Source organism: Akebia trifoliata, chromosome 7, assembly GCF_017979445.1.
Source record: "Akebia trifoliata isolate Shusen 1 chromosome 7, ASM1797944v1, whole genome shotgun sequence".
Taxonomy (NCBI): Eukaryota; Viridiplantae; Streptophyta; class Magnoliopsida; order Ranunculales; family Lardizabalaceae; genus Akebia; species Akebia trifoliata.
In genome coordinates, this window is record NC_141381.1 from 33,200,608 (window position 1) to 33,228,378 (window position 27,771).

The 27,771-nt window shown below is 34.3% G+C and overlaps 1 protein-coding gene across 1 annotated transcript; it reads left to right on the forward strand.

Annotated features, from left to right (window-relative positions):
• Positions 1-6,017: 6,017 nt before the first annotated feature.
• LOC147399246 (agamous-like MADS-box protein AP1) lies at positions 6,018-25,962 on the forward strand. The gene is made up of 8 exons (XM_086449049.1): positions 6,018-6,255; positions 23,634-23,712; positions 23,889-23,953; positions 24,041-24,140; positions 24,240-24,281; positions 24,924-24,965; positions 25,109-25,221; positions 25,636-25,962. Exons 1-8 carry the CDS (start codon positions 6,071-6,073, stop codon positions 25,739-25,741), a joined length of 732 nt encoding a protein of 243 aa, XP_086305175.1. The 5' UTR covers positions 6,018-6,070; the 3' UTR covers positions 25,742-25,962.
• The last annotated feature ends 1,809 nt before the right edge of the window (positions 25,963-27,771 follow it).

Here is a 27,771-nt window from a genome sequence, read left to right on the forward strand (position 1 = left end):
ATGCAGCTAGTTTTTTCATAGACATTGTTAAATATTAGATCAATGAGCTATTGCGACAAATATTAGCGACGGATAAAAAAATCTGCCACTATTACCCCACAAATTTATTTTTCTACTCTTTGTTGCCCCCCATAAAATTTTTTTTTTTTTTCACTCTAAGTTGCCCCCACAAAACATTTTCTACTCTTAGTTGGATGTTCCTTCCTTGTGTGGGGTGTAAATGAATGGTCCAATGCCTAAGGGTGCATGAAAAATGCATGGATTGCTTGACATAGGGAACTCGCTGAGCCAACTCAACTCATAGAATTCAAGAAGAGTCAGTACACGAAACATAAGTTTGGATGAAAAAGGTTATAGGCTCACGTAAATACTATGAAGTTGGAAATATCAAACCCTGGCAGAGTAAAAACTAAGGTTAAACTTCCCTAAAGGAACACAAATAGCTGCCGTATTTTGCCAGTTACTCATTTTCAGTTTGATGCCTGATTTGGCCCATCAGCAAATTATAGCCAGCAAAGGCAAGCTCTTTGTCCTCTGTTTATTTTATTTGATTTTATTGCAACTTGATCCACAACCCAAGATGAACCCAAGTCTTCTAAAAACAATAAAAGACCTTTTCATGAGTTGGCCGTCGATTGGGTATTCTCTTAGAGGCACGAGGAGATTGCTGTGGAGCATTACACCTTTTGCAATATGTTGGGGTGTGTGGCTAGAGAGTAATAGATGCATCTTTGAGGGGAAACAAATGGATGGCACAAATATTATTGTATCTATTTTGAGTCTTTTGTTTTATTGGTCTTAAGTTTATAAGGAATTTAGGGGAGTGTTTTTCGAAGATTTTATTTGCAACTAGGATGGGATTCTTTGTATTTCTCGTGAGTAACGTCTTTTGTAAGGTCCTGCTAGGTTGGTCATCTCGACTGGCCTAGCTTTGATTCATGAATAAACTGTTACTTATCAAAAAAAAAAAAAAAAAGATGAACCCAAAATATTACTATATTCAAGGAACTATACTTAGTTCATTAAATAAATATTATTTTCTTTTTTTCAAAGACATTCTCTCTCCATACACCCTTGTTTTTTTCACTAAAAAACAAAACAAGGAGGGGTATTACTGAAAAAGAAAAATTGTTAGACAATACTAACGTCCACATGAAGTCTTGGACGTTAGCATTCCCCATATATATATATATATATATATATATATATATAGATATATATATATTTGAAATGGGCTGATTTTTTTGTGAGGATCCAAAAAATTAGTCCATTCCGAAACTTCTAACCACATCAAAAGTGTTTTACGAAAATAGGATGGTCCACTATTCTTCAACTTGTAACCCAATCAAAATTGTGTCCAATCGAGTGCAAATAACCATCATATTTTTTTTTTGGAAGACCGCAATTGCTTTGCATTTATTCTCCATAAATGAAACTCTTCAAGTTGGGTTTTTTCTAGATAAGAAAAAAAGAAAAAGGCTCTTTGAGCACTGGGAAGACTCCTTACAAGAATTAGAGAGTAATCCGAGGAAAAAATTGTAAGTTAATTATTGTGGTTTGAATATGTCCCAACCACTCCCTTTTCAGTTTTTTTGTTCTTTGGTTTTAAAATCACATTCTGGTGTGTTTGAATCTTTACTTGGTGTGTTACATATAATTTTATTACTTGGAGGGTTTTAAAATTTTGGTTTGGCCATGTTTTTTTCTTTTCCACCTTAAATATGATATCCATTATGATCTCTAAGACCAGTTTACAATTATATAATTTAAGGTTTTCTATACTGCCATACGCATAGCCATCCATATCTGGCATAGGATACCAATAGATCATAATTAATACATTGACCCTTGATTTCTTTTCACTTTTCTTTTGGTCTTGGTTTGGCTAAGCAACATTATTGGGTTATTGTTAGTGTTCTCTCTCCTTCTTCTTCTTCTTCTTCTCTCCCTTCTCTTTGTCTTTTTGTTATGTGCCGTCCTTCCTTTCCTTGTCATTCCTTTCTCCCCATCCCTCTCCCTTTTTGTCACTTTCACAATGTGAAAAAAAAAACCCTATATTTGATGACTCAAGGCCGTTGAATTTCATAAAATTTGACGGACCAAAGCGTCAAAATTTTCATTGTCAAAATTTTATTTTTGACAGATCGAAACCATTAAATTAATGGAGGATGGGGAGAAATTTGATGGTTCTAAGCCATCGAATTAGAGATCATAAAATTTTTTAGCAATCATAAACTGTCAAAATTTGCTTTCTAAAATTTGTAGGCCTTTTACCCGTCAAAATTTTCAATTTTCACATAGTGTTTGATTTGTATAAAAAACAAAAAAAAAGGATTGTCAAACCATCTAAAGCTAACTCCTCAGGAAATGAGATATCTTTAGTTCGAACCCCCCCCCCCCACAGAGACAATTACACGTGTCTAGAGGATTAATCGGGTGATCTAAAAGACACAGAAACCTTGATAGAAAAAAATAAAAAAATAAATTGATTATCAAGAAGAAAATTAAAAGAAAAGAAAAAAAATTCTCTCCTTAAAATCCATACATATAACTTCATTGTTGGAGAATAAAAGTTCTTTATTAAAAGAATAATCCTTTTCCTTTAACATAAAGGAACGGATTAGCTTCCTCTCAATACCATACATACCGCCACCCTGGATGCACACGTTTCATCTTCCCATTGGTGTTGGACGTTTTAAGAATCCAACTACATGTGACTTTAATTTACTTTTGCTAGACCTATGGTAATAATTATATATAGTAGCCTAGTAGGTAAGAAACGGAAATATGGATGGTGAGTTAATATAACTGTCTACATTTTTAGGGCTGATTTTCTTACTCCCATGTTTTGCCAACTTTCACGCTTATTGGTAAATAAAGGCATTTCGTACACAGGTCTCATTGTTCGTAAAGTGACCCCCCCACAACACGTAATTGGTTCTCACTTCTCACAACAATTATTCCCAGAGATGGAAAAGTGAGTTTTTAAATTCGGAAATATTTATTTTTAAAGTAGGCCTAAATTCGGAATCCATTGAGGAACTCTTATTGGAGACTTGAAGCTGCCCATTTGACGAAAATGCCCGCCAAAGATATATTTATGTTTTGATCTGAGGTCATACCCTTTATATTAACCCCCTTGTAGAGAAGGTTTTGTTTAATAAAAGATAAAGAACCTTTAAGGAAAGACTTGCCATTTTAAAAATGGGGGACTAGATCCTCTATAGCTCTTGTTCTACAGTCCATAGAACACCACATTCAAGGAAAATAACAATAGAACCCTCTTGGATCAGATTTGAAAAAAAAAAAATTAACTAAAAAAACTTTTTTTTTTTTTGTGCTTTAATCAAGTGTTTGAAAATGGACTGTCACTGCCCTCCTATATTTAAATGATCGAATGCAATCATCTTGATGATGTGGCACACCCTCAAATGTTGATATGGACTACAGAGGTTACAAGAGATTCATGCTACAAAGGATCTGCTCCCTTCAAAATGATAGCCTATGATTCATTTCCTCATTTAAAAATAATATAAAAATTCAAGGTTTTAGAAGAGTTGAAGGAAAATACATATGGTTTTACAAATCACACAACACCGAGAATGCTTGCTTGAAATGTAATAGTATTATCCATGAACAAGTAAGATTTCCAATGTTAATCATCCTTCATTGTCCGGTTTCAGATCCAATATTACTAATTTGATATTTTGAAATATTGGCCGAGTCCATCGGAGGACAAGATGAGATAGAATATCGAACATTTTTTAAATCCATGAGACAAAAGTGAAAAATGTGAAATCGGACATGGAGACAGCGTAATTAACAAAAAAGAAGAATAGGCTTCAAACATAATTGACAAAAGAGTAAGACACATTCAAATTACTTAGATAAGCAATTCACAATCCCATCTAAAATGATATTTCTATTTGCATTACATTTAAATAAGTGATTTTTTTCAAGATATTGTTTTACTTCTAATGGGATGATCCATCATTGGATCATTAGGAAACTTATGACATTGATCACACATAATCTTATCGAGATTGGTTTCTTTGATTTCCATAATCTTATCGAGATTGGTTTCTTTGATTTCCATAATCTTATCGAGATTGGTTTCTTTGATTTCCTTTCTAATATTCTAAAGCTACTTAGAATCTTAAGTGTGTAAGAGACCAATAAAAAAAGAGTCATGATAATTTGACGCCCCATTTGACATGCACCCCATCACAAAACCATAGATCATTTTCCTTGGGATACACAAGAAAAAGATTTATGGTTATGTGTATCTTGAGGCAAATGATCTACGGTTCAGAGGGGGGAATCAGAAAATGATTATTGATAAATAATAATAAAAACTAATAAGTAGTTTAATTTAATAAAATAATTTCAATTTTTTCATTTAGAAGAATAATAAATATTGACACCAAAAATAAATTCCTTGCATAATTATTTTATGATTTGAAAGTCAATTTGAATCACTAAGGAAATCCAACTCAAGGGCCTTTCGACTATAAACTTAAATAGAGAAAATTAAATCTTATAATAGAGAAGTTTCTATCAATTAGTGTCGTGTCATATTTTTTGTAATGCTAAATGCACATTTTCCTAACAATTTTATTTGAGTATCGCAAAATTAATAACTAATATGCAAGAGATGGGCAGGTGGTGTTGGTCGAGTTTTGCAATTGCAAGATATACAATTTCCATAGCTCATTTGATTCTAAGGTACAAATCCTTCGGTGTTAGTTAGCTAGCATCCTCATTCCAGGTCTTCGTTGCAAATCATGTTGTATACTCTTTTTTATTCAATTTCACTTGAATGCTTCGCCCACTCCCTAGTATGATAAAGTACCAAAAAAAAAACCCTAATTGGTTAATCCCAGGCTCCTAGCTATTACATTCAAGCATTTTTTTTTTCATCATGAATCTTATTAACAATCTTGCAAACAAATTTTTAGTTCATGGTGACAGAAAAAAAAAAAAAAAAAAAAAAAAAATCATGAATGCAACGACGACAACAACAAAAATTATCATCTCTTTGCATAAATCAAAGGGTGAGCATAATTCATTAAAAAGAATGCTTGTTGGGAAGTGTTGGAGGGTGGGGTATCCACTAAACAGACATGACCAAATAACACCCTTTCATGAGAGAGATGAACAAGAGACTTCCAAAAAATAAATGTTTCCAAATTTGTATACAACCTTTAATCAAGATTTCAATCCAACCCTTATTCACTCTAATTTACCATATTAAATCCAATTGTACTCATAAAATCCATTCTAAAGCATTTGTTCTCCAAATCAAGTAAAATGGTACCTTTCCAAAATTAAAGCTCTAATAGTAATATATTAAGTAAAGAGTGTTCTTGTTTTGTTATTTAAAGAATGTTTCCCGTTAGGTATCCGTCACTTCTACTCTTATTATGTAGTAAAAGTCGAAAGAAAGAAAGAAAGAAAAAAAAAAGAAATCCCTCATATTGTAAATATCATAAAACTCCAATGGCAATTTAAAAAACTTAAATAAGACGAATATTATTAAAAAAAAAAAAAAGGAAGGTTAGTGTTATAATGACACCTATCGCCGTCGCCGTCAACAGAAGAATTTCTCAGTGCTATTTATCCGTACAACTTTTCTGACACACAAAAATGTATAAAACTGTAATAAATCTGTGGCTCTAAAATAAGACGATAACGACTGTATAGTTTTTAAACTAATCACAGATCGACAACGCTTTGTACCAAAACCACTGGTTTTTTAAACCCACTCATCGCTTCATCTGAAACTAACTTTCTTATCTCAAAGTGGTTTTGTTCCCTCGTACATTAACAAACCCTCACCTCTTATAGTCATAGAAACTGCTTTATCTGCCGTAGAAACAGGAATACAAATCAATAGTTAAATAAACAAGCGCAGCTCATCTTCTCGGAAGTCTCTCTTTCTCAGCTCTTCTTCTCATTTCAGGAAAAAAAAAAATTAATTTTATGTTTTTTTCTTTACTTTGATTTTCTTTTTTTTTTTTTTTCCTCTCCCTATCTTTGTGAGATTTTTGAAAAAAAAGAGAGAAAAATAATGGGGAGAGGTAAGGTTCAGTTGAAGCGGATCGAAAATAAGATCAATCGACAAGTTACGTTTTCGAAACGAAAGTCAGGATTAATGAAGAAAGCTCATGAGATCTCAGTTCTTTGCGATGCTGATGTCTCTTTGATTATTTTTTCAAGTAAAGGAAAGCTCTATGAGTACTCCACTGATTCCGGGTAATAATTTCTCAAATTCTTTCAAATTTTTCTGTGTTTTTCTTGTTTATATCTCATAAACAATATATGAGACTTTTTGAACTTCATTTGAACTAAATTTATTAATATTTGAAAGTTTCATGTATCTTCTTCATCTTTAACTCTATGTATCTATCTCTTTTTATTTTTCACTATTTTTTAGGAATTTATTGATAAATAAGTGTTTCTACAGAGAGAATAATATTTTATAGTATTAATGAGTCAAATCATAAGTGGGCTTAATATAACATCTCCTAAGATATAATTGCAAAACAGTCCATATTTTAGGGTTACTTTATATAGAAATCATGCAAAAAATGGTTGTTTCTTCTCCTCCTTTCTTTCTATCTTTCTTTCTTTTTTTTACTACTTTTGATTTTGTGAACTTGAGTTGCGATTGGAGAGGAAACTGTCTGGATTTTAGTTGAACAAGTCTGACTTAACTAATTATAGATCTTGCGTTCCCACTTCTATCTCTCAACACATGCTTCATTAATTTTGTTTCTCTTCTTCGGTAAGAAACCCTAGATAACGTGGCGATTTCTGGTTGATTTAACAGCTCAACATCATCGCATTTCTTGACAGCAAATCCTGAGGGGATTTGCTCTCTCCCTCTCGCAGTGACAACTGCATCTATACGGGGAAATGTGTGGGTTAAGACAGTAAGGTGACGTGCGTAGGTTAGAGAGTAGGATCTTTGTCTCTATTTTGATTAAGAGATCGAAACGTGTCACAAGCACGTAGGCCAGTACGTCTATCTGTACCACTTGAGATTCGTAAGGAGTACTAAATAGTTATTTCAGAGTACAGTAGAAGTCTCATCTGTCGCTTATATATGAGATTTTAAATAGTAAAAGCTATTACTTATAAACCAATTTTTTTTCTCATTGACAAAACATGGTCAAATAAAAAATTTTGTGATAGTTTTTGAAGATATTTCAACAATCCTTTTTAATAAAAATTGAATAAATTAACTACATTTCTCTCTCTCATGTATAAGTGTAGCTAACCCTTGACATTTTACTTGATTTATTCGCTTTCTAGTAGGATTCGTGGCACTAAGAAGCACATCATTATAAATAAGTATTGGCTATTAAGGTTTTTTTGTATTGGTGCTGGCTGCGAGTCTTTAATTGTGGCTTCAAATCTTCTAAATGTATCCCATAATGACATGTTATGATTTACCCCAACTTTATGATAAATTTGTGTTAACTCACCATCTATTAATGTTTGATTCTTTAATATTATACATTATCACTTATTTTGAGGTAACACGGGTATGATGGGGGAGGATAAGATATTATTCTTGTTCCTATACATGTTACTCTTGTAAAGGAGTTATCCAACTACAATCACTTAAGATAGAAGTTTAATTTGTCGAAAATTATTCTTTCAAGAAATAATGAATATCATTGGAGAAGGAGATGAGACTTTTTGTTAAGGAAATAACTATATCTTCTAAATGAAATGCAAGACTAGATATCTTTAATTTATTGAAAGATTTTTTTTTTTGTTCTTTTAATTGATCTATTTTTATAAGCATGTAATACTCATCTCAATGAAACATTATACTTGGTGGGGATTCCCACCCTACTTTAGCTTGATGGGACATTTATTCCCAATAACCATAGTTGGAATGAGACCTAAAGTTGTGTTTTATTATATAGATTCTCAAACCAACTAATCTTATTTCACGTCAAATTCAAAATAATCATAATTTAAATTGAAATCCAATTTCTCCACTAAACCTAATCCCTATCAATTATTCTTATTGTTATGTAATCAATCTATAATATTACCATGATCCCTACTCCTAATAGTTAGGTACTTTACACTACATCTATTTTGACATGAATTTTTTAAGCAAAGTATCCCTCATAGTTGGTGCTTCTCAAAATTAATTCACTTAATTCCATACATCTCAATGTTCGATGGTAGCATGAATTCATTTGCTTCTTGCATTGTGTCTTGAATGTTCTTAGTGATATAATTGACATTTTCCTCGTAAGTTTTTATCAATGATTATGGCAATTAATTCAATGTCAACCTTTAACTGTTGGATTCACATCCTTCCATCGGAGGCAAGGATTTTGAAGAATGATTAGGAATGTATTCTATCACGAGAGCATCCTCAAATACAACCGAACACATTTTTTTTTCTTTTTCTTATGGTGGGTATCTCCACCCTTCGGATGAGACTAATCCCACAATCACACGCACCGCCCCCTCGAAAAGTCCTACGTGCAACTAGTTAAGTCAAGGGTCAACCAGACCCTAGAGAGTGGCCCCAAGGAATGCATTTTTTCGTGGGGTTTAGAACACTTGACTTATCCTTAACTAAACACATATCTATATGACGATCTATCCTAAGACACATCTTTGATAAGTCGGCAACATTCCTTTAAATTTTCACAATTTGATTTGTTTTAGTCCCCATTTATTTGACTTCTTAGTCACCACATGTTAGTGTTCCCTCTCTCTCTTTTTTTTTTTTTCCTTTGCGGGGAAGGGCGATAATCAAGGATCGATGGTAAGGTTTACTAGTAAAATGGTTTGATTAGATTGCATTGGCTTAGTCAATAAGGATTGGGTAAGTAAACCTGGGTTTACTTTTGTTTTGGGAATGTTCATCTATATTATTTACATTCCTACATCTTTCTTCTACTATATCATAGACCTCAAAGAAGCCCAAATGATGCTTAAATAAACACTACCAAAAAATCTAGTCCGAACATTACTAGCAAAAACTGTCTAAGCTGATCAAATGTTGTTCTAAAACCATTTTAGGACATATTTCCTTAGATTGTCATATAACAAAAATGAAAGAGAATTCAAACATATTGTTGTGACTGTATATCGTGATGGAAGGCGTTCACAAACCATCTTAAGTGAAGAATAACCAAAGGGGTTCAACTCCTGTTGCTTATCTACTTTGCAAAGATTATTAGATCAAGCCAATGACAAAGCATCCAGAAGTTCTCCCATTATCCAGAGAGAATCCATATAAAATCCTTAGATGAGTAAAGAGTTCAAAATCTTTTTTTTTCCCAATATATTGAAGCAGATTAGAGGTCTGTAATTAGTAGGTGAAGGTGGGTTTTGAACCAGGTTGCGTTATTAACACTCACAAACTTTAACCAACTTAGCAAGATGGCACCTTCAGTAAAGGGTTCAGAAGTCTGATTCTCAAGGGAAGTATGAAAATTTTGCAGTTAGATGAATGTTTCTCTTCTCAATCCTTCAAATGGATGAGCTACAAAGCTTTTAAGGCCTTCAACCATTTAGAAGTGGTACCAGTTTGTCTAAACACAAACAAAGCAAGGTATTTTTGTGGTCAATGCTATTAGGTTTGCTTTCCCTTCGACCCATGCAAAATTAAAATTTCTACTTTTCCGTTTAGAAATTTGTCTCTAACCCTAAATCAACAGAGCCATAACATGTCTCCTTTTAGCTAGGTTTGCTTTCTTTAGAATACTTTATATGCCGAAGAACTGCTTTGTCTTTAATTCTGTGCGTCAAAATAACTTTGTGTGTTATGCAATATGCACCCAAATCAGTGTCATGCGAAACACAATTTTAAAACCCTATTTCTATAGTAGAGAGGCCTATCAAATGAGATCACCTTCCTTATTGTATCAATTTCCCATTTGTAGCTTCATTATTTACTATTTTGATAGGTTATTCAGCTATTATTAAGGAGTCTGCCAATTTTAAAATTTGTAGAAAGTTGATTTTATAAATCTTCAATAACTCCAACTTGAATATAATTGTACAATTCATCTTCTATTTGATAACATATCTGTTCTTACTTTTTGGATACTAAAACTACTTGTGTGATCAAGGATCAGACCATATAGGGATTATTTCAATTTCTGAAACTCAAAAACTCGGAGTTGATTTGAAATTTATCAGGTGGAGTTTAGGTTAATTGGGATCGTATTGAATGGAGAGGAACCTTCATTTAGGTAAGTGGGAAGAGATCAAGAGATGGTTTTGGGTATGAGATAGGTTAAAATTAGATAGAAACATTAGCACTTGACCAATTTTTCATTTAGTGGCAAATGCTTTTCCTAAATGGGAAGAGGGAAAGTATTTTGTATCCTTCAATTTAAGCCTACAATTCATGCCATTATGGAAGAATATTCGCATTTTTTTTTTACTAAGTGAAACTGTATTAATAAGAGAAGATTATTTTACATGCCGAATATGGGGAATCCTCAACCACAATCGAAGAGGAGATGCTTGATGGACTCTTCTGATTTTCCACAGAAGGAACATTGTGTGGCAAACTGCAAATTCCATCTCTTTCTCACTGTATCAACCGAACAAACTTCTGATGCTACCTTCCACGCAAAAATCTTGATTTTTGTAGGCACTGGAGAATTCCAAATGGGCTACCACTGATGATGCTGTTGTGATTGCAGACAGATTGAGTCCCATGTCATTTTCATAGAGGAGACACCGGAAGGCGATTCCATCCAAACCAATTAGTTTCCAACCATTGTCTATCTTTCCAAACATCTGCTAAAAAGATCTTTGGGTTACTGTTGGGAAATCGAGCAATCAAAGGTCCATCACCCCTCCAATTATGAAGAAAAAGGGTGATGTTTGTACCTTTTGACAGTAACCATTTAGATTGGAGAGCTATATGATGCATCCAATTTCTGACATTTCTCCATATTTTTTAGCCGGTAACTTCAAACTTGCCTCTAGAATTCCATCATAATTGTTCTTTATGACATTTCCATTAAGTGCATACTTGTTCTTTAAGTAGTTGACCCACTAACCTTTTCCCATCATAATTCTCCAACAAAGTTGAATAATTCCTGTTTTATGAATGTCTTCAACTTGTCTAGCCCCCAATCCTCCCACGGTTTTTGGTCTACAATTTTTTTTTTCCAAGCCACTAAATATGGCTTATTTCCAACCTCTTTTTAACTAATTTTTTTTAACAAAACAAGATTGAGAGTAGATTGTCTCTACCCTTTTTATTAATAATGAGAGGTGAGAGTCTTGGGATCTTGATCTTAGAAGTAAACTGAACGTTTGGGAGATTGAGGATGCCATCTCTATCTTAGATTTACTAGCCTCTACGGTCCTTCGATGGATAGAACGGATCATCGAATTTGGAAAGGGAATGATGATGATCGCTTCTCGGTTAGGTCTTTTTACTAGCTTCTTAAAGACAATATTGAGGTTTGCTTTCAATTTTCATTGCTTTGGACTTCTAAGGTTCCTTTTAAAGCGTCTATTTTTTTTTATGTGGTTGGTGGCTTTGAATAAGTTACCGACAATCAACTATCTTAGATGCAAAGGCCTCGTTTTGATTGATTTTTGTTACTTGAGTAAGTCTAGTGGTGAGTCGATGGATCATATTCTTATTCATTGTGAGGTGGTCATTGGCATTTGTTTTATTTTCTCTCCTTGTTTGAGGTTTCATGGTGTTTTTCGAGTTCTGTTGTTCCTCTTCTTTTTAGTTGGAAGGTTCACTCCTTTTCTGGTAGGTGGAAGATTTTATATAAGTTCACCAAGTTTGCGATTTGTTAGGGCTTGTGGAAATAGAGGAACTTACGTGCGTTTGAGGGAAAGAAAAGTACCATGCAAGAGCTTATCTTTAGTATTCTTGGTTTGTTATTCCTTTGATGTTAGCAATTCAAGGAGTGTAGGGATTTATTTTTTGAAGATTTTCTATTTAGATGGGAAAATATAATTAGGGAGTTATCGCTTTGTTGTTATCTTCCTCCCTTCCCTTGTTTTCTTTGAAGACTTCTTGTCCTCTTCTTATTAATAAACGTTGATGCAGCCACAAATTCTGTTAATAATTGACCACAAAATCTACAGAATATTTGATATATCAAAGAAGACAAAGAAGAAAAGGGTCCTTTTTGAAAGGTTTTGCCCAAAAAAAAAAAACTAGGTTCTGTAACTAAAACACAACTTTCACTTTATTTCTTAATATAAAAATAAACTATGTTTTCTATACTGACCATGTGTGGTCTTTTTATAGACAACAATAGACTCTAAGACTCCTAGCTCAAACAAGATTCCTAGTTGATTAACAAAACTAACTTCATAATTAAATAAAATAAAGACTTGTGATGCTAACATGACTCTACTACGAACAAAATTCTAATCCTACACAGAACAACTCAATAAAGAACTTTAAATTAACAGCGAATCTTGAATTTGACTCGACTTTGGCTTTGGTGCATCAAAAACGTCATCATTTTCCCCCAGTTGGAGAGAATTCGAACCCCCAACGAATTCGTGCATTGATAATCTTTTTTCTCATCGATTTCCCCATGATGTGTATAGACCTAAAACATTGAATATTGGTGAAATGTCAAACTCTTGAAGAAGTTCAATGTGATAGGCATTATCATTAATCTTTCGAAGAATTTTACACGATCTAATCTTCTTGTATTTCAACTTATTGTATGTCCCCACTGGAAACCTTTCTTTACACAAATAATCCTTGACCAAATCACCTTCTTGAAATATCTTTTGTCTTCAATGCATGTCTACCGCTACCTTATATTCCATATTTTTCTTTTCTAAACTTTTTTGAATTTCATTGTGAATTTCTTTGACGTTAGCAATAGGGGTCTCTGCATCTCCACTCACCCATTTTGTAGTAGGTAATGGAACCAAAATAAGAACATTATTTGGTATCCGTCCATACACAATTTCAAAGGGTGATTTTCCCGTAGATCGATTAGTCAAACTATTCTAAGTAAATTCGGCTTGAGATAGAGCAAGATCCCATTGTTTGACACGATCACCTGCAAGGTTTCTTAAAAGATTACATAGGCTTTGATTTGTCACCTCCGTTTGTCCATCTGTTTGTGGATGATACACACTAGAGAACTGCAATTTGGTCCCTAGTTTTGCCTATAAAGTTCGTCAAAAATGACTCATAAATTTTATGTCTCGATCAGAAGTGATTGTCTTTGGGACACCATGAAGCCACACAATCTCCTTAAAGTATAGATAAGCAACATGACTTGTATCCATGGCCTTTTTACAAGCCACGAAGTGGGTCATTTTAGAGAATCGGTCAACTACTACCATGATCGAGTCAACTCTACACTGAGTACGAGGTAAATCTAGCACAAAATCCATGCTGACATCTTCCCATGGATGGGGCTTCTGGAACTGGTCAAGGTGTATACAGTCCCATATTTTGTGCATGTCCCTTAGAAATTTGACATATCCAATACCTTTCAACGAACCGTATAACGTCTCGACGAAGCTTTGGCCAATAGTATTTATCTTAAACAAGTGCTAAGGTTTTATCATGATCGAAATGCCTAGCTAACTCTCCTGAATGTAGTTCTGTAATGATAGCATGACGTAGAGAAATTTCGAGAATACATAACGGTTTCCTTTGGAAAGAAATCCCGACTATAAATTATATTTTGTAATTCATCTTTCAAATGTATCTTGAAAAAAATGTCTTTCGCATGAAGATCTTTGAGTACATCAAACCCGATAATTTCTACTTGTATTGTCCCTAACTTGACAGTTTTTCTACTCAATGTATCAACCACACGATTTTGACTCCCTGTTTTATGGCGCAACACAAAAGTGTATTCTTGTAAGAAAGAGACCCATTTGGCATGTCGCCAGTTGAGTTTGTGTTGCCCATTGATGAACTTTAGAGACTTATGATCTGAGTAAAGGATAAATTCCCGTTGAATCAGGTAAGTCACCAATAACGAAGTGCTTCAATGATTGCATAGAATTCGATATTAAATGTTGAATACCATTTTCGAGTATCGTTCAATTTCTCGTTGAAAAAGGCAATTGATTTTCCTTCTTGGCTAAGTACGGCACCAATTCCAATATGTGAAGCATTACACCCAACTTCAAATATTTTGTCAAAGTCTAGTGTAGCGAGCACTAGTGCTAAACTCATCTTTTCTTTAACACAATCGAAACTTTGTTGAGCTTCTGGCTTCCAAACAAATATACCTTTCTTCACGCAATTTGTTATAGGAGCCACCAAGGAACTAAATTTTCTAATGAAATGCCTATAAAACGTGGCAAGTCTATGAAAGTTTAAGACTTCACCAATATTTCTAGCTGTTGACCATTCCATGATAGCGTTCACCTTTTCAACTTCAACTTGGATACCCTCCGCCAATACCACATAGCCCAAAAATATTAAATTATTTGTCATGAATATGCACTTTTTCAAGTTAACAAATAATTTTTCCGATCATAATGTGGTGAGTACCTGACGAAAATGATCTTGGTGATCTTCTGGATTCCAATTGTAGATAAGGATGTCATCAACATACACCACAACAAACTTGTTGATGGAGGTTGCAACACGTGATTCATCATGCGCATGAACGTGCTTAGTGCATTAGTAAGTCCAAATGGCACCACTAGCCATTCGAATAAACCTTTATGAGTCTTGAACGTGGTCTTGCATTCATCACCCAATCGAAATCTGATTTGGTAATAGCCACTTCGAATATCAATTTTAGAAAAAATACATGCTCATGTTAATATGTCAATCATGTCATTTAGGCGTAAAATCGAGAATCAGTATTTCACTATGATCTTGTTGATAGCCCTGCTATTAATTCACATCCTCCACGATCTATCTTTCTTTAGTGTGAGTAAGGCTGGAATAACGCATGGACTCATGTTTTCTAAGATGAAGCCTTTTCGTATAAGTTCAGATACTTGACGTTGTAACTCATCATGTAAGTTGCTTGATTTGGAAGGCTTGATCTTAGGATGAGGTCAATCTGGTGTTGAATGTCTCGCATTAGAGGTAAGTTTGATAATAAGTCTTCTAGCATTATATCACTGAAATCCTTCATCATAGCCTCTAACTCTTTAGGAATGGATGTCGATGGTGTCGAGTCTTTCCCAACTAGAACAAAAATCCTCCCGTCATTGTGCATTGTATCTTCAAACTCACTCAAACTAAGTAAGTTAGGTCCTTCTACTATTTTGGCCTCCTATATCGATTCCTCCTTAAGTGGTACAAATATGATTTTTTTTCTTATGAAGTGTTAATGTGTAGGTGTTTTCGTACCCATCATATATGGTGTGTCGATCAAATTGCCACAGTCGTCTTAACAACAAGTTGTACGCATCCATGGGAACCACATCGCACCAAACTTGTCTTCATAGGCACGAATAAAAAATGGAATGAGGCATCTTTTAGTTATCAGAATTTCATTCCCATTCTTAAACCATCCAATCCGATACAGTCTTGACTATCTTTCCATTTGCAGTTGGAACTTATCTACCATCTCTTCTGAAACTATATTCTCATGGCTTTTCCCGTCAATGATCACATTGCATGCCTTTCTGTCTGCTAAACAATGTGCTCGAAAAACATTGGTTCACAACCAATCCTCACAAGCAAGGGGTTCGAGGAACTATTAAAATACGTTGGATAACCAATGTTTGAGCATCTACAACTTCTATGATAAACTCTTGTTCCTCGTCTACTCCTTCCTCGTCATGCATTTGTTCTTTACAGAACTGGCCATCTTCACAGTCATATGCTTCCTTCTCTAGTGCTATGTAATTCACATTCTTTCATAATGGACATTCATTGGGTCTATGTCCAAGCTCTCCGCAACGGTAGCAATTGAAAGGAGTCGGTCGAACATAGGGATTGGAGTTCTCGGCTTGACATCCACCTCAAGTAATATGTGGAACTGTATTGATAGTTCTCCTATCAGCGCCTTTTAGAACCGTTCTAGGAGGAGTCGAAAGATTTGGTAGTTGGCCTCAACCAATTGAACGACCTCCTATGATTGATTATGGAGTATAAGTGAAGTATGGTTGATTGTTCCTCCTTTTCAGCATGTCTTCTGCTTATACCACTAATTGATAGGCATCATGCGCTTTAAAATCCATTGAAGAGTAATTTCGTCTCGAATAAGTACACAGAGGCCATTACGGTAACGAGCCACGACATGTTCATCACTTTCTTGTAAGTTGTTGTGGGTCTTTAGGTGATAAAATTCCTTAGTGTACTCTTGCACAATGCGGTCGCCTTGTTGGAGATTCTAGAATTCGTTGAAAAGAGTCTGCTCGTAATCTATAGGTAGAAACTTCTCACATAGTCTAATTTTTAGCTTCTCCCATGATGAAATCCATGTTTTTTCCTTTCCTTATCCATGATGCTTAAACTTGATCCCACCAAGAAAAAGAAAATCCTTGTAGTCTTGTAGCAACGAGTTTCACCTTCTTATTTTCTAGGAGATCCTTCCAATTGAAGAATTTTTCAACTGAACTTACCCAATTTAGGAATGCTTCTAGATGAAGATCCCCATGGAATTTTGGAAAATTCAATTTAATATCATAGTCGTTCATTTGTTCTCTAGCACGGTTATTTTCTCGACTTTTGAAGTTTCGATAAATCGACTCATCACATAGAGCACGGAGATGATTAGGACCTTCTGAAGAAGTTTCTGCATCATCCAAATCATTGCCATTATCGTGATCTGAAAGTCCTTGTCTCTTTAGTAGTCAAATTGTCATTATCTGCTTTGAGTTCTCTGTTCTAATTTTGTAGATCATGGAATATTGCTTGCCATGGTGGATTCTCGACTCCTTGTGGGTTGTTTCCTCGCCAGGTCGCCATGTGCTCTGATACCATTCTGATGCAACCACAAATTTTGTTAATAATAATTGATCACAAAATTTGTAGAATATTTGATATATAAAAGAAGACGGAGAAGAAAAGGGTCCCTTTTGATAGGTCTCGCTAAAAAATAAAAAACTAGGTTCAATAACTAAAATCCAACTTTCACTTTATTTCTTAATATAAAAATAAACTCTATTTTCTTTAGTGACTATGTGTGGTATTTTTATAGACAACGGTAGACTCTAAGACTCCTAGCTCAAACAAGATTCCTAGTTGACTAACAAAACTAACTTCATAATTAAATAAAGAACTTTAAATTAATAAGGGCTATTGAATTTGACTCAGCTTTGGCTTTGGTGAATCAAGATCATCATCAAATATTTGCTTATAAAAATAAAAATAAAAAGATTGAGGTTAAGTAGACCAAAATAGAGGTTAAGACATAATTTAGAAGTGTAAGGCAACTTCCTCTAGGAAGAAATTTTCCCTTCCAACCCTCCAACTTTTGAGTTGTTTTTTTGATGAGTGAACCTTTCGAGAAGCCTAGAGTCTCGACAATTGAAGCTATCCGAGAAGAGTTAAAAAAATATGGGAGGAATAAATTACTCTTCTCTAAGTTGACTTGTTGGCCTGAGGCTTTCTCAATTTTTTTTTTAATTTTTTTTTTATTTTATAAACAAGCAATAATATTAAAAAGAGGATTACAAAACTCGATTATTTGGAAGACTCAATTGGTCTCCAATAAAAGCCGGTCTTACCACTAAAGGAAGATTATTTACATGGTAAAAAAACTCAGAAGAACAAGATGAAGAGGCATAAACCGTTAACGCTTCAACCACATTATTCCCTTCTTTGAAAACATGCCTTATGTCCCATTCGACCTCATTGAGTAAGAGCAGACACTTAGTCACAATGTGTTCATGAAACCAAGGGAATCTCCTACCTTTGAGAGCTCCAACGAGAAGGGACGAATCTGATTCTATTAACAACTTCTTGCCATTGAGATTAATAAGCTGCACCCTATACAACACAATGAGAAATTTAGCAAGAGAATTCGTTCCTTGGCCTACGAAAACACAATATGCTTTCTTAGATATGATCTACACTTCTTTAGTAGAAATTGATATGTATTGTCATTTCATATGAAGATGCCAACTTGCTAAGTTGGTTAAAATCTATGAGTATTGATACCATGACTTGCAATCAAAATTTGTCTTCCCCTACCAATTACTAACCACTGATCTCATTTACATAAAAAATAAAAAAATAAAAAACATTCTAAATAATTTATTTTCCAAACACATTTATGAATTTAATTTATTTACAAAAAAAAAAAAAAATCTAGATCTTATAAAATCAAACGTAAACTTAAATTACATACCTGATTGAATAATCTGAACTATTGGACCCTCAACTTCTCTTCTACAATATTGAAATTTTTTGTGAGATGTCTGGTATTCTTATTGGGGTTGAACTTCAAGAGGCAAGGCAGTATCAAAAGGGACCTTTCCCGATACGTAGTACAGTGCCCCTAAGGGAAATTTTTAGGTATATATTGTATTTTCTAGTAAGGTTTCTTATGTTTTCACTTGGCGAGGTTCCTTGTTGTTGTGGATAAAGAGTCTGTAATCTTTATTGTTGATAATTGATTTTGTTCTCCCTCTCCTCCGTGGACATAGGCAATTTCCAAATCAAAAAAATATTGTGTATTTGTTTTTATATTTTCTGTAATCTTGTTACGCTTCTGCGCAACAGAATTCTTGTATGACAAACCGCTCTAATCATGCATAATTTAATCTTTTTCTATATGTTGGGTTATGTCTTCTATTCTTGTATATGGAGAGTTGTCGTGGATTCAACTCGAATCTTTTGATGATCTGTTAACGACCCATTAATTGATAATGTGTGGGGTTTCCCCACCATTATCGGGGGTCTGGGGGCAAAGCCCCTAGGCAAAATATTGGGCCCATTTGGTTTGATTTTTGGATCCAACCTGTTTAACCTCTTTGTAACCCTAAGTATATAAAGGGTAAGAGATGAAACCCTAAAGGTGTGTGAGAGATATACGAGAGACAGAAAGAAATTGCAACCTAGTTCTTCTTTGGTTAATATTGTGAAATCGTCGTTTTCCCCCATGGACGTAGGTCGATGTTTTGATCGAACCACATATATCTTGTGTCTTGTGAGATTCTTGAATTCTTGTTGATTTATACTTCGAATCTTAGGGTTTTTTCTAATACTATATATCCTACTCTCCAATCAACCATTTTGTTGATAGGCATCATGCACTTTCAAAATCCATTGAAGAGCAATTTCATCTCGAATAAGTACACGAAGGCCATTGCGATAACGAGCCACGACCTATTCATCACTTTCTTGTAAGTTGTTGTGGGTCTTTAGGTGATAAAATTCCTTAGTGTACTCTTGCACAATGCGGTCGTCTTGTTAGAGATTCTAGAATTCGTTGAAAAGAGTCTGCTCGTAATCTGTGGGTAGAAACTTCTCACGTAGTCTAGTTTTTAGCTTCTCCCATGATGAAATCCATGTTTTTTTCCTTTCCTTATCCATGATGCTTAAACTTGATCCCACCAAGAAGAAGAAAATCCTTGTAATCTTGTACCAACGAGTTTCATCTTCTTATTTTCTAGGAGATCCTTCCAATTGAAGAATTTTTCAACTGAACTTACCCAATTTAGGAATGCTTCTAGATGAAGATCCCCATGGAATTTAGGAAAATTCAATTTAATATCATAGTCATTCATTTGTTCTCTAGCACGGTTATTCTCTCGACCTTCGAAGTTTCGATAAATCGACTCATCACATAGAGCACGGAGATGATTAGGACCTTCCGTAAGAAGTTTCTGCATCATCCAAATCATTGCCATCATCGTGATCTGAAAGTCCTTGTCTCTTTAGTAGTCAAATTGTCATTATCTGCTTTGAGTTCTCTGTTCTAATTTTGTAGATCATGGAATATCGCTTGCCATGGTGGATTCTCGACTCCTTATGGGTTGTTACCTCGCCAGGTCGCCATGTGCTCTGATACCACTCTGATGCAACCACAAATTTTGTTAATAATAATCGATCACAAAATTTGCAGAATATTTGATATATAAAAGAAGACGGAGAAGAAAAGGGTCCCTTTTGATAGGTCTCGCTAAAAAACAAAAAACTAGGTTCAATAACTAAAATCCAACTTTCACTTTATTTCTTAATATAAAAATAAACTCTATTTTCTTTAGTGACTATGTGTGGTCTTTTTAGAGACAACGATAGACTCTAAGACTCCTAGCTCAAACAAGATTCCTAGTTGACTAACAAAACTAACTTCATAATTAAATAAAGAACTTTAAATTAACAAGGGCTATTGAATTTGACTCAACTTTGGCTTTGGTGCATCAAGAATATCATCAAATTTTTGCTTATAAAAAAAAAAGATTGAGGTTAAGTAGACCAAAATAGAGGTTAAGACATAATTTAGAAGTGTGAGGTAACTTCCTCTAGGAAGAAATTTTCCCTTCCAACTCTCCAACTTTTGAGTTGTTTTTTTTTTAATGAGTGAACCTTTCGAGGAGCCTAGAGTCTCGACAATTGAAGCTATCCGAGAAGAGTTAAAAAATATGGGAGGAATAAATTACTCTTCTCTAAGTTGACTTGTTGGCCTGAGGCTTTCTCAATTTTTTTTTTTAATTTTTAATTTATTTTATAAACAAGCAATAATATTAAAAAGAGGATTACAAAACTCGGTTATTTGGAAGACTCAATTGGTCTCCAATAAAAGCCGGTCTTACCACTAAAGGAAGATTATATACAAGGTCAAAAGACTCAGAAGAACGAGATGAAGAGGCATAGACCGCTAAAGCTTCAGCCACATTATTCCCTTCTTTGAAAACATGCCTTATGTCCCATTCGACCTCATTGAGTAAGAACAGACACTTAGTCACAATGTGCTCATGAAACCAAGGGAATCTCTTACCTTTGAGAGCTCCAACGAGAAGGGACGAATCTGATTCTATTAACAACTTCTTGCCATTGAGATTAATGAGCCGCACCCTATGCAACACAATGAGAAATTTAGCAAGAGAATTCGTTCCTTGGCCTATGAAAATACAATATGCTTTCTTAGATATGATCTACACTTCTTTAGTAGAATTGATATGAATTGTCATTTCATATGAAGGTGCCAACTTGCTAAGTTGGTTAAAATCTATGAGTATTGATACCATGACTTGCAATCAAAATTTGTCTTCCCCTACCAATTACTAACCACTGATCTCATTTACATAAAAAAAAACATTCCAAATAACTTATTTTTCAAACACGTTTATGAATTTAATTTATTTACAAAAAAATAATAATAATAATAAGTTCAGAATTTTAAATAAGAACGACTATTATATTATTAATTCAGGAAGAAAATGACAAGATCTACAATATTGGTTATGATGAGCATTTTGAATAAAATAAAGGTCATTTTAAGAATTGTTATTAGAAAAAAAAAATATTATGTACTTTTGTAAGATTTGTTAATATAGGATGCAGGCCCACCAACATCAAACAATTACCCATAAAAATAAAATAAAAATTGGTGGATTCAAATTAGAAGTCTTAGAGTCTATTCAAACAATTGTAAGAGATATTTTTCGGCTATGATGATTATTATCATTCTTCTGACTTTTAATAACATTAGTTTTCTTGAAGAATTATTTTTCTTATTTTTTTTTTCCTTTGGGCTTTTGGATTCAAGTTTTTTTCTTATAAGAGGAAGACCACAATCTTCTTACGTTAGAAACCTTGGGACTTGACATTGAATCTTGCTTTATTTGTGACCCATTTTCCTTATCAGATATTAGTTGAACAACATCCCAAGATGATCGACGTTCTACATTGAAGGGATGAACATTTCTTGATCCAAATATCTATCGGACATCTAATGAGTAGTAGGTGCCATTTTTGTTTCCACACCGGACTTAACTTGGATCCAATTACATTCCTATTTAACATAGTGATTTGTGCCTCTTTAGTGTGCTACATCTTCTCTGTGAAAATAAGTTCCACTGCGCCTAATATCCTACTTTGGCCATTTACAAAGCAGTCTACTCTCTGCTCATATGATGTTTGCTTCCACCATAGATTTATATGGATTTAGTATTTTCTTTTCTTTCTTGGAAATTTAGTTTCATCTTCTTCTGAACCACCAAGATGGAGATATATGATCACTCAGTCCATGAATAAGTAGTACCAGCTCTTTATTGTTCTATTTGTTTTCTCTTGGGCACATCTTCACCCATGGCCCCTTCGTTGAAATATTAACAATTCCCATCACAAGAAACACAAGTCTTTATTTATTTATTTATTTAAATTAATGAGAGGACAAGGAGTCCTCAAAGAAAAGAATTGTCTCATCTAAACAAAAAATCTTTAAAAAAAACCCCTCTAAAATCCTTAAACTGCTTACACCAAAAAACAATAAACCAAGAATACTGAAGATTAATTCCTGCGTGGTGCTTTCCTTCCATTAAACGTGCGCATGTTCCTCTCTTTCCAATAAACCTAACAAATTGAAAATGGAGTTGATTTCCAGTCTTTGATACTTTATCTAGAGCCTTACAAGTAAATTAAAAAAATATATATATCTAGATCTTATAAAATCAAACGTAAACTTAAATTACATACCTGATTGAATAATCCGAACTATTGGAACCTCAACTTCTCTTCCGCAATATTGAAATTTGTTGTGAGATGTCTAGTATTCTTATTGGGCTTAAACTTCAAGAGGCAAGGCAGTATCAAAAGTGACCTTTCCCGATACATAGTGTACAGTGTCCCTGAGGCGAATTTTTTTTGGGTATATATTGTATTTTTTAGTAGGGTTTCTTATTTTTTTGCTTTGTGAGTTTCCTTGCTACTGTGGACAAAGAGTCTGTAATCTTTATCGTTGATAATTGATTTTGTTCTCCCTCTCCTCCGTGGACGTAGGCAATTTGCCAAATCAAAAAAATAGTGTTTTTGTTTTGTTATTTTCCTTAATCTTGTTACGCTTCCATGCAACAGAATTCTTGTATGACAAACTATTCTCATCATGCATAATTTAATCTTTTTCTATATGTTGGGTTATGTCTTCTATTCTTGTATATGGAGAGTTATTGTGGATTCAACTTGGATCTTTTGATGATCCGTTAACGACCCATTAATTGGTAATGTGTGGGGTTTCCCCACCATTTGGTTTGATTTTTAGATCCAACCAGTTTAACCTCTTTGTAACCCTAAGTACATAAAGGGTAAGAGATGAAATCTTAAAGGTGTGTGAGAGATATACGAGAGGCAGAGAGAAATTGTAATCCAATTCTTCTTTAGTTAATATAGTGAAATCACTGTTTTCTCCCGTGGATGTAGGTCGATGCTTTGACCGAACCACGTATTCTTGTGTCTTGTGAGATTCTTGAATTCTTGTTGATTTATACTTCGGATCTTAAGGTTCTTTCTAACACTATATATCCTACTCTCCAATCAACCACTTTGTTAGATTGGTGGCTTATGATGCATCACAAAGTCAAAAACAGTGATAATCTGTTAAGGCGGGAACAATGTGTTTCCTTAATTGCACAACTCATTAGGGATGGAGGAACATGATTCATTTAGCCCACCCCAAAACCTTGTATTAAGGCTTTAATGAGACGATGAAAGATTTCATTTAAATACAGTATATGCTAACCTTGGTTTCTTTTGGAAACAGCATGGATAGAATCCTTGAGCGATACGAGAGATATTCATTTGCTGAGAGGGAGCTTGTTGCAACTGAAATTGAATCACAGGTATGTCATGGCACAGAAGAAGCTAATATTCTTAACATCACAAAACATTTGAGCCAAGTTCATAACTAGTGAATGAGAGTTTAATATTTTCCTGAATTAATTACTAACAAACAATTTACTTGAAGGCCTAGATAAAATTATGGAGTTCTTTAAACCCTTTACTGAATATTGTGTAGGGAAACTGGTCTCTGGAATATACCAAACTAAAGGCAAAGATTGAGGTTTTACAGAAAAACCAAAGGTATTGGCACACTTCATGTCAGTGAGTTTGAATAGATAAAATTAACTTCAATATGGGATTAAAGCAATCTTGCTTTGATGGTTTCAGGTATTATATGGGAGAAGAACTTAGCTCAATGAGTCTCAAAGAGCTTCAAAATTTAGAGCATCAGCTCGATAATGCTCTGAAGCAGATAAGATCAAGACGGGTGAGTTTACATTATCTTATATGTTGAGAAGATAGTTTATTGGATGTGTGACATAGTTTGTAACACTTTAATGAGAAAAACATTTTCTTTTTCATGCAGAACCAACTCATGTATGAATCCATTTCTGAGCTTCAGAGAAAGGTATGACCTTGTTGGACACATTTCCTGGTCAAACTTACTAGGGAAAAAAAAAATTGAAGTCTATAACAAAGTATAAATAGTTGATCTCTAGGCATTTATCAATGCAAAAGCTCTAGTGAAGTGCTTGGAAGAGAACAGTGTGAAAATGCAACCTTACAAACCTATAGCATTGGGGGTCTTATGGTTTCACTTTAAAAAAGTGTATCCTGAGGCATACAGATCTATAGATCAATAATTGAAACTCGCTAACTAGTTAACTCAATGGTTTTTTTAAGAGTCCTGATAATATGAATCGCCAAGTGGTGTACACAAATGACTCCATGATGTGGATAAGTTCAGAACCGTAGATCTGTGTGCCTCAGGATACACTTTTTTTATGGGGAAGTGCAATCATGTATCCCGAGGCATACAGATCTACAGTTCCCGAACCTGTCACGTCATGGAGTCATTTGAGTATGCCACCTGGCGAGTCATTCTCTCGACTCTTTTTTGAAAGCTATGCCATGTCTCATTCTTTAATATTATCTCAAAGTTTTCAGTATGTTTATGGAAACAGAAGTTTTGTGGTCATAAAATTGATCAATCTCTCTCTCTACACTTCTTTTTTTATATACATGATTTCATGTTGCGGGTATGCGACAGGAGAAGGCACTGCAGGAGCAGAATAACCAGCTAGGGAAGAAGGTATTCCTTTTTTTTTTCCTTCTATTAGAGTATTAATTCATGCAAATTCTGCTCCCTTTCAAGCCCCAATTTCCGTAGGGAAAGTATTGATGTCTTTACATATTATTTGCTCTTTAAATATTATTTATTCTTGAAATATATAGCTCAAGGAGAAAGAGAAGGCACTGGAACAGATGGGGCATTTGGAGCATCCAAACCAAGGCCAAAACGGGCCGTCCTTCCTGCTATCACAGACACTTCCCTCCCTAAACATTGGGTAACCATCTCTCTCTCTCTCTCTCTCCTTACCCCACCATCTAGTGGACCCACACAAAATCAGCCTGATTGGTGCTTTTGAGCTATTGCATTTGAGAATTTTTTAATATGGGATTTGAACCCCCTTAGGCTTGTTTAAAAGCTCATGAGAAAAATTCTTGAATCCAATGGCTAGAAATCATCAATCTGGCTTATTTTTTATCAATAGAAATGCTCAAAATGGTTATAATCAAGTTTATGGATAAGTTATGTAGTATCAACCAAGTACGATGACCCTAAACTATTTTATCAATTTGCATTCTATTGGTTAGTGTAAACTATAAAGCAGGGGGTCCACAATATGTGATGATCTGATCAAGAATTTTTTTTGTGTGGGAGTACTAAGGTTGGTAGGATGTATGTGTATGTGATACAGCGGTCCTCATCAGCCAAGAGGCAATGGTGGTGAAGATGAAAGTGCTCGACCAGAACCACGACACACACTCATGCCACCTTGGATGCTTCGCCATGTTAACAAATAGAGGGAACGGCCTTCTCTTCTCTCTTGGTCGGCGATTTTTGATGTCTATGACTACACATACATAGACACATATACAACTAATAGACATGGGAGGGAGGTATCATCTCACCTCATTCCTCTATATGTAATCAATATTGCAAAAACTGTGTCATCATGATCAACCACTCTATCACCAATGTAAGTGGTCTCTTTGTATGTAATTTGGGATTTGGGCTATTTCAAAATAACCCTCATGTTCTCTAAAAGTAAGCTATTGAGGGATTTGGGCTCTTTTCCAATTATTTCGCTGTGTTTGGATTGAGAGAAGTGGAGAGAAGAGAAGAGAAAATAAATGAATTTATTTTCATTTCTCTTGTTTGGATTGTTAAATGAGGAGAGAAGAGAAAATAATTTGAGAGAAGTGGAGAAAAAAAAAAGGTAAATTTTCTCTCCAAAAGTGGGGAGAAGAGAAGAGAAATGGAGAAAAACCCTTTTAAAATGTTATATAATTCCATCTCTACCCCTACATGTCTTCTAAGATATTTTAAAATTTCAAAATTATCCCAAAGTCTCTCTTGTCAATTCAAACATGGTGGAGAGTAATTGAGTTTCTCTTCTCTTCTCGTCCCTTCTCTAATATTCTCTTAATGAGTTTCTCTTCTCTCCACTTCTCTCAATCCAAACATAGTCAGGGTCTGTATGATGGCTTGGAATATGTTTTCAAAGGCATATGAATTTACGAAAAATGAATTCCACAGTTTGGTTGTGCTAGGAAAATTTTAAAAAGAGTTGATTTTTAGTTTTTGGGGGTGGAGATAACCAATAGAGAATCACATTAGAAGGTGGAAAAATCATTTTTATCAATGATTGTTGGGTGGGAAAGCGTTTTCCACTTTTTATTTTATTTTGTAATATCCTTTAGTGAGAGTGTAATTGAAAGAAGGCAAAAAAAAAAAAAAGTGATCAAAGGTTGCAAATGCTCTTTTTGTTTTTTGTGCTTTCTTTAATTAGTGTCCGTACTTTAATTTCCTGTTTGGTAACTATATAGGGCGCGGCACCCAACATTTTACCTAACAATTTGCCCAACATGTTTTTTCCTACATGGGTTAGAAGTTTTGAAATGAGCTGATTTTTGGTGAGGAGATCATCCTCACCAAAAATCAGTCCATTCCAAAACTTCTAACCCCATGTTTACAAGTTGAAAAATTGTGGACTGTCCATTATTTATAAACCATTTGTGATGGGGTTAGAAGTTTTGGAATGGGCTGATTTTTGGTGAGGATGATCTCCTCACCAAAAATCAGCTCATTCCAAAACGTCAAACCCATGTAGGACAAAACATGTTGGACGTGTGTAGATATATATATATAATTGGTGTTATTAAAAAAATTGGCGTGACAATATAACCTGATTTGTTTTGGGTGATTTATTTAGATATACTTATTGTTTTGGTGAATATTTTAAATACCCTTAGTGATTTCAAACTGATGACATAACCCTTGACTTAGGTCTATTATGGACTAATCAAAGTGACTTAAATACCATCATCTTCAACCCCTAGCCAAAAAGCCCTTGAATTTTAAAATCCTTTATTTATTTATTTATTTATTTTTTTTTTTTGAGAAAGATTATTCAGATTGAATGTAAAATCTTTTACCCTAGAATCAAGGATTTTTAGTCATTTTTCGTAGGTCTCTCTAAGAATTCAAGATCAAGAGAGGTACATCATCAGTTCGAAATGGCAGGGGGTATATCCCAAACATTCACCAAAAATGGAGGATCGCCTATAAATGATGGTTGGTGTTGGGGATTGATTTTTTCTTTTTCTTTTTCTTTTTTTTTTTTTTAAAAAAAAAAATTAAAAAGAGCAATAAAGATAGACAAAAGAACATGAGAAGCAGTAGAATCAGTTTCTGTTGATACAAGGTTCAGTCAAAAAACATGGGAACACCAAAGTACTACAACAATGCTCAACAACCCCCCTCTTCCCCTCCTCCTCCTCCTCCTCTTCCCTCTTCATTTTGTTATATAGAATGGTTCTCGTGAAATGAC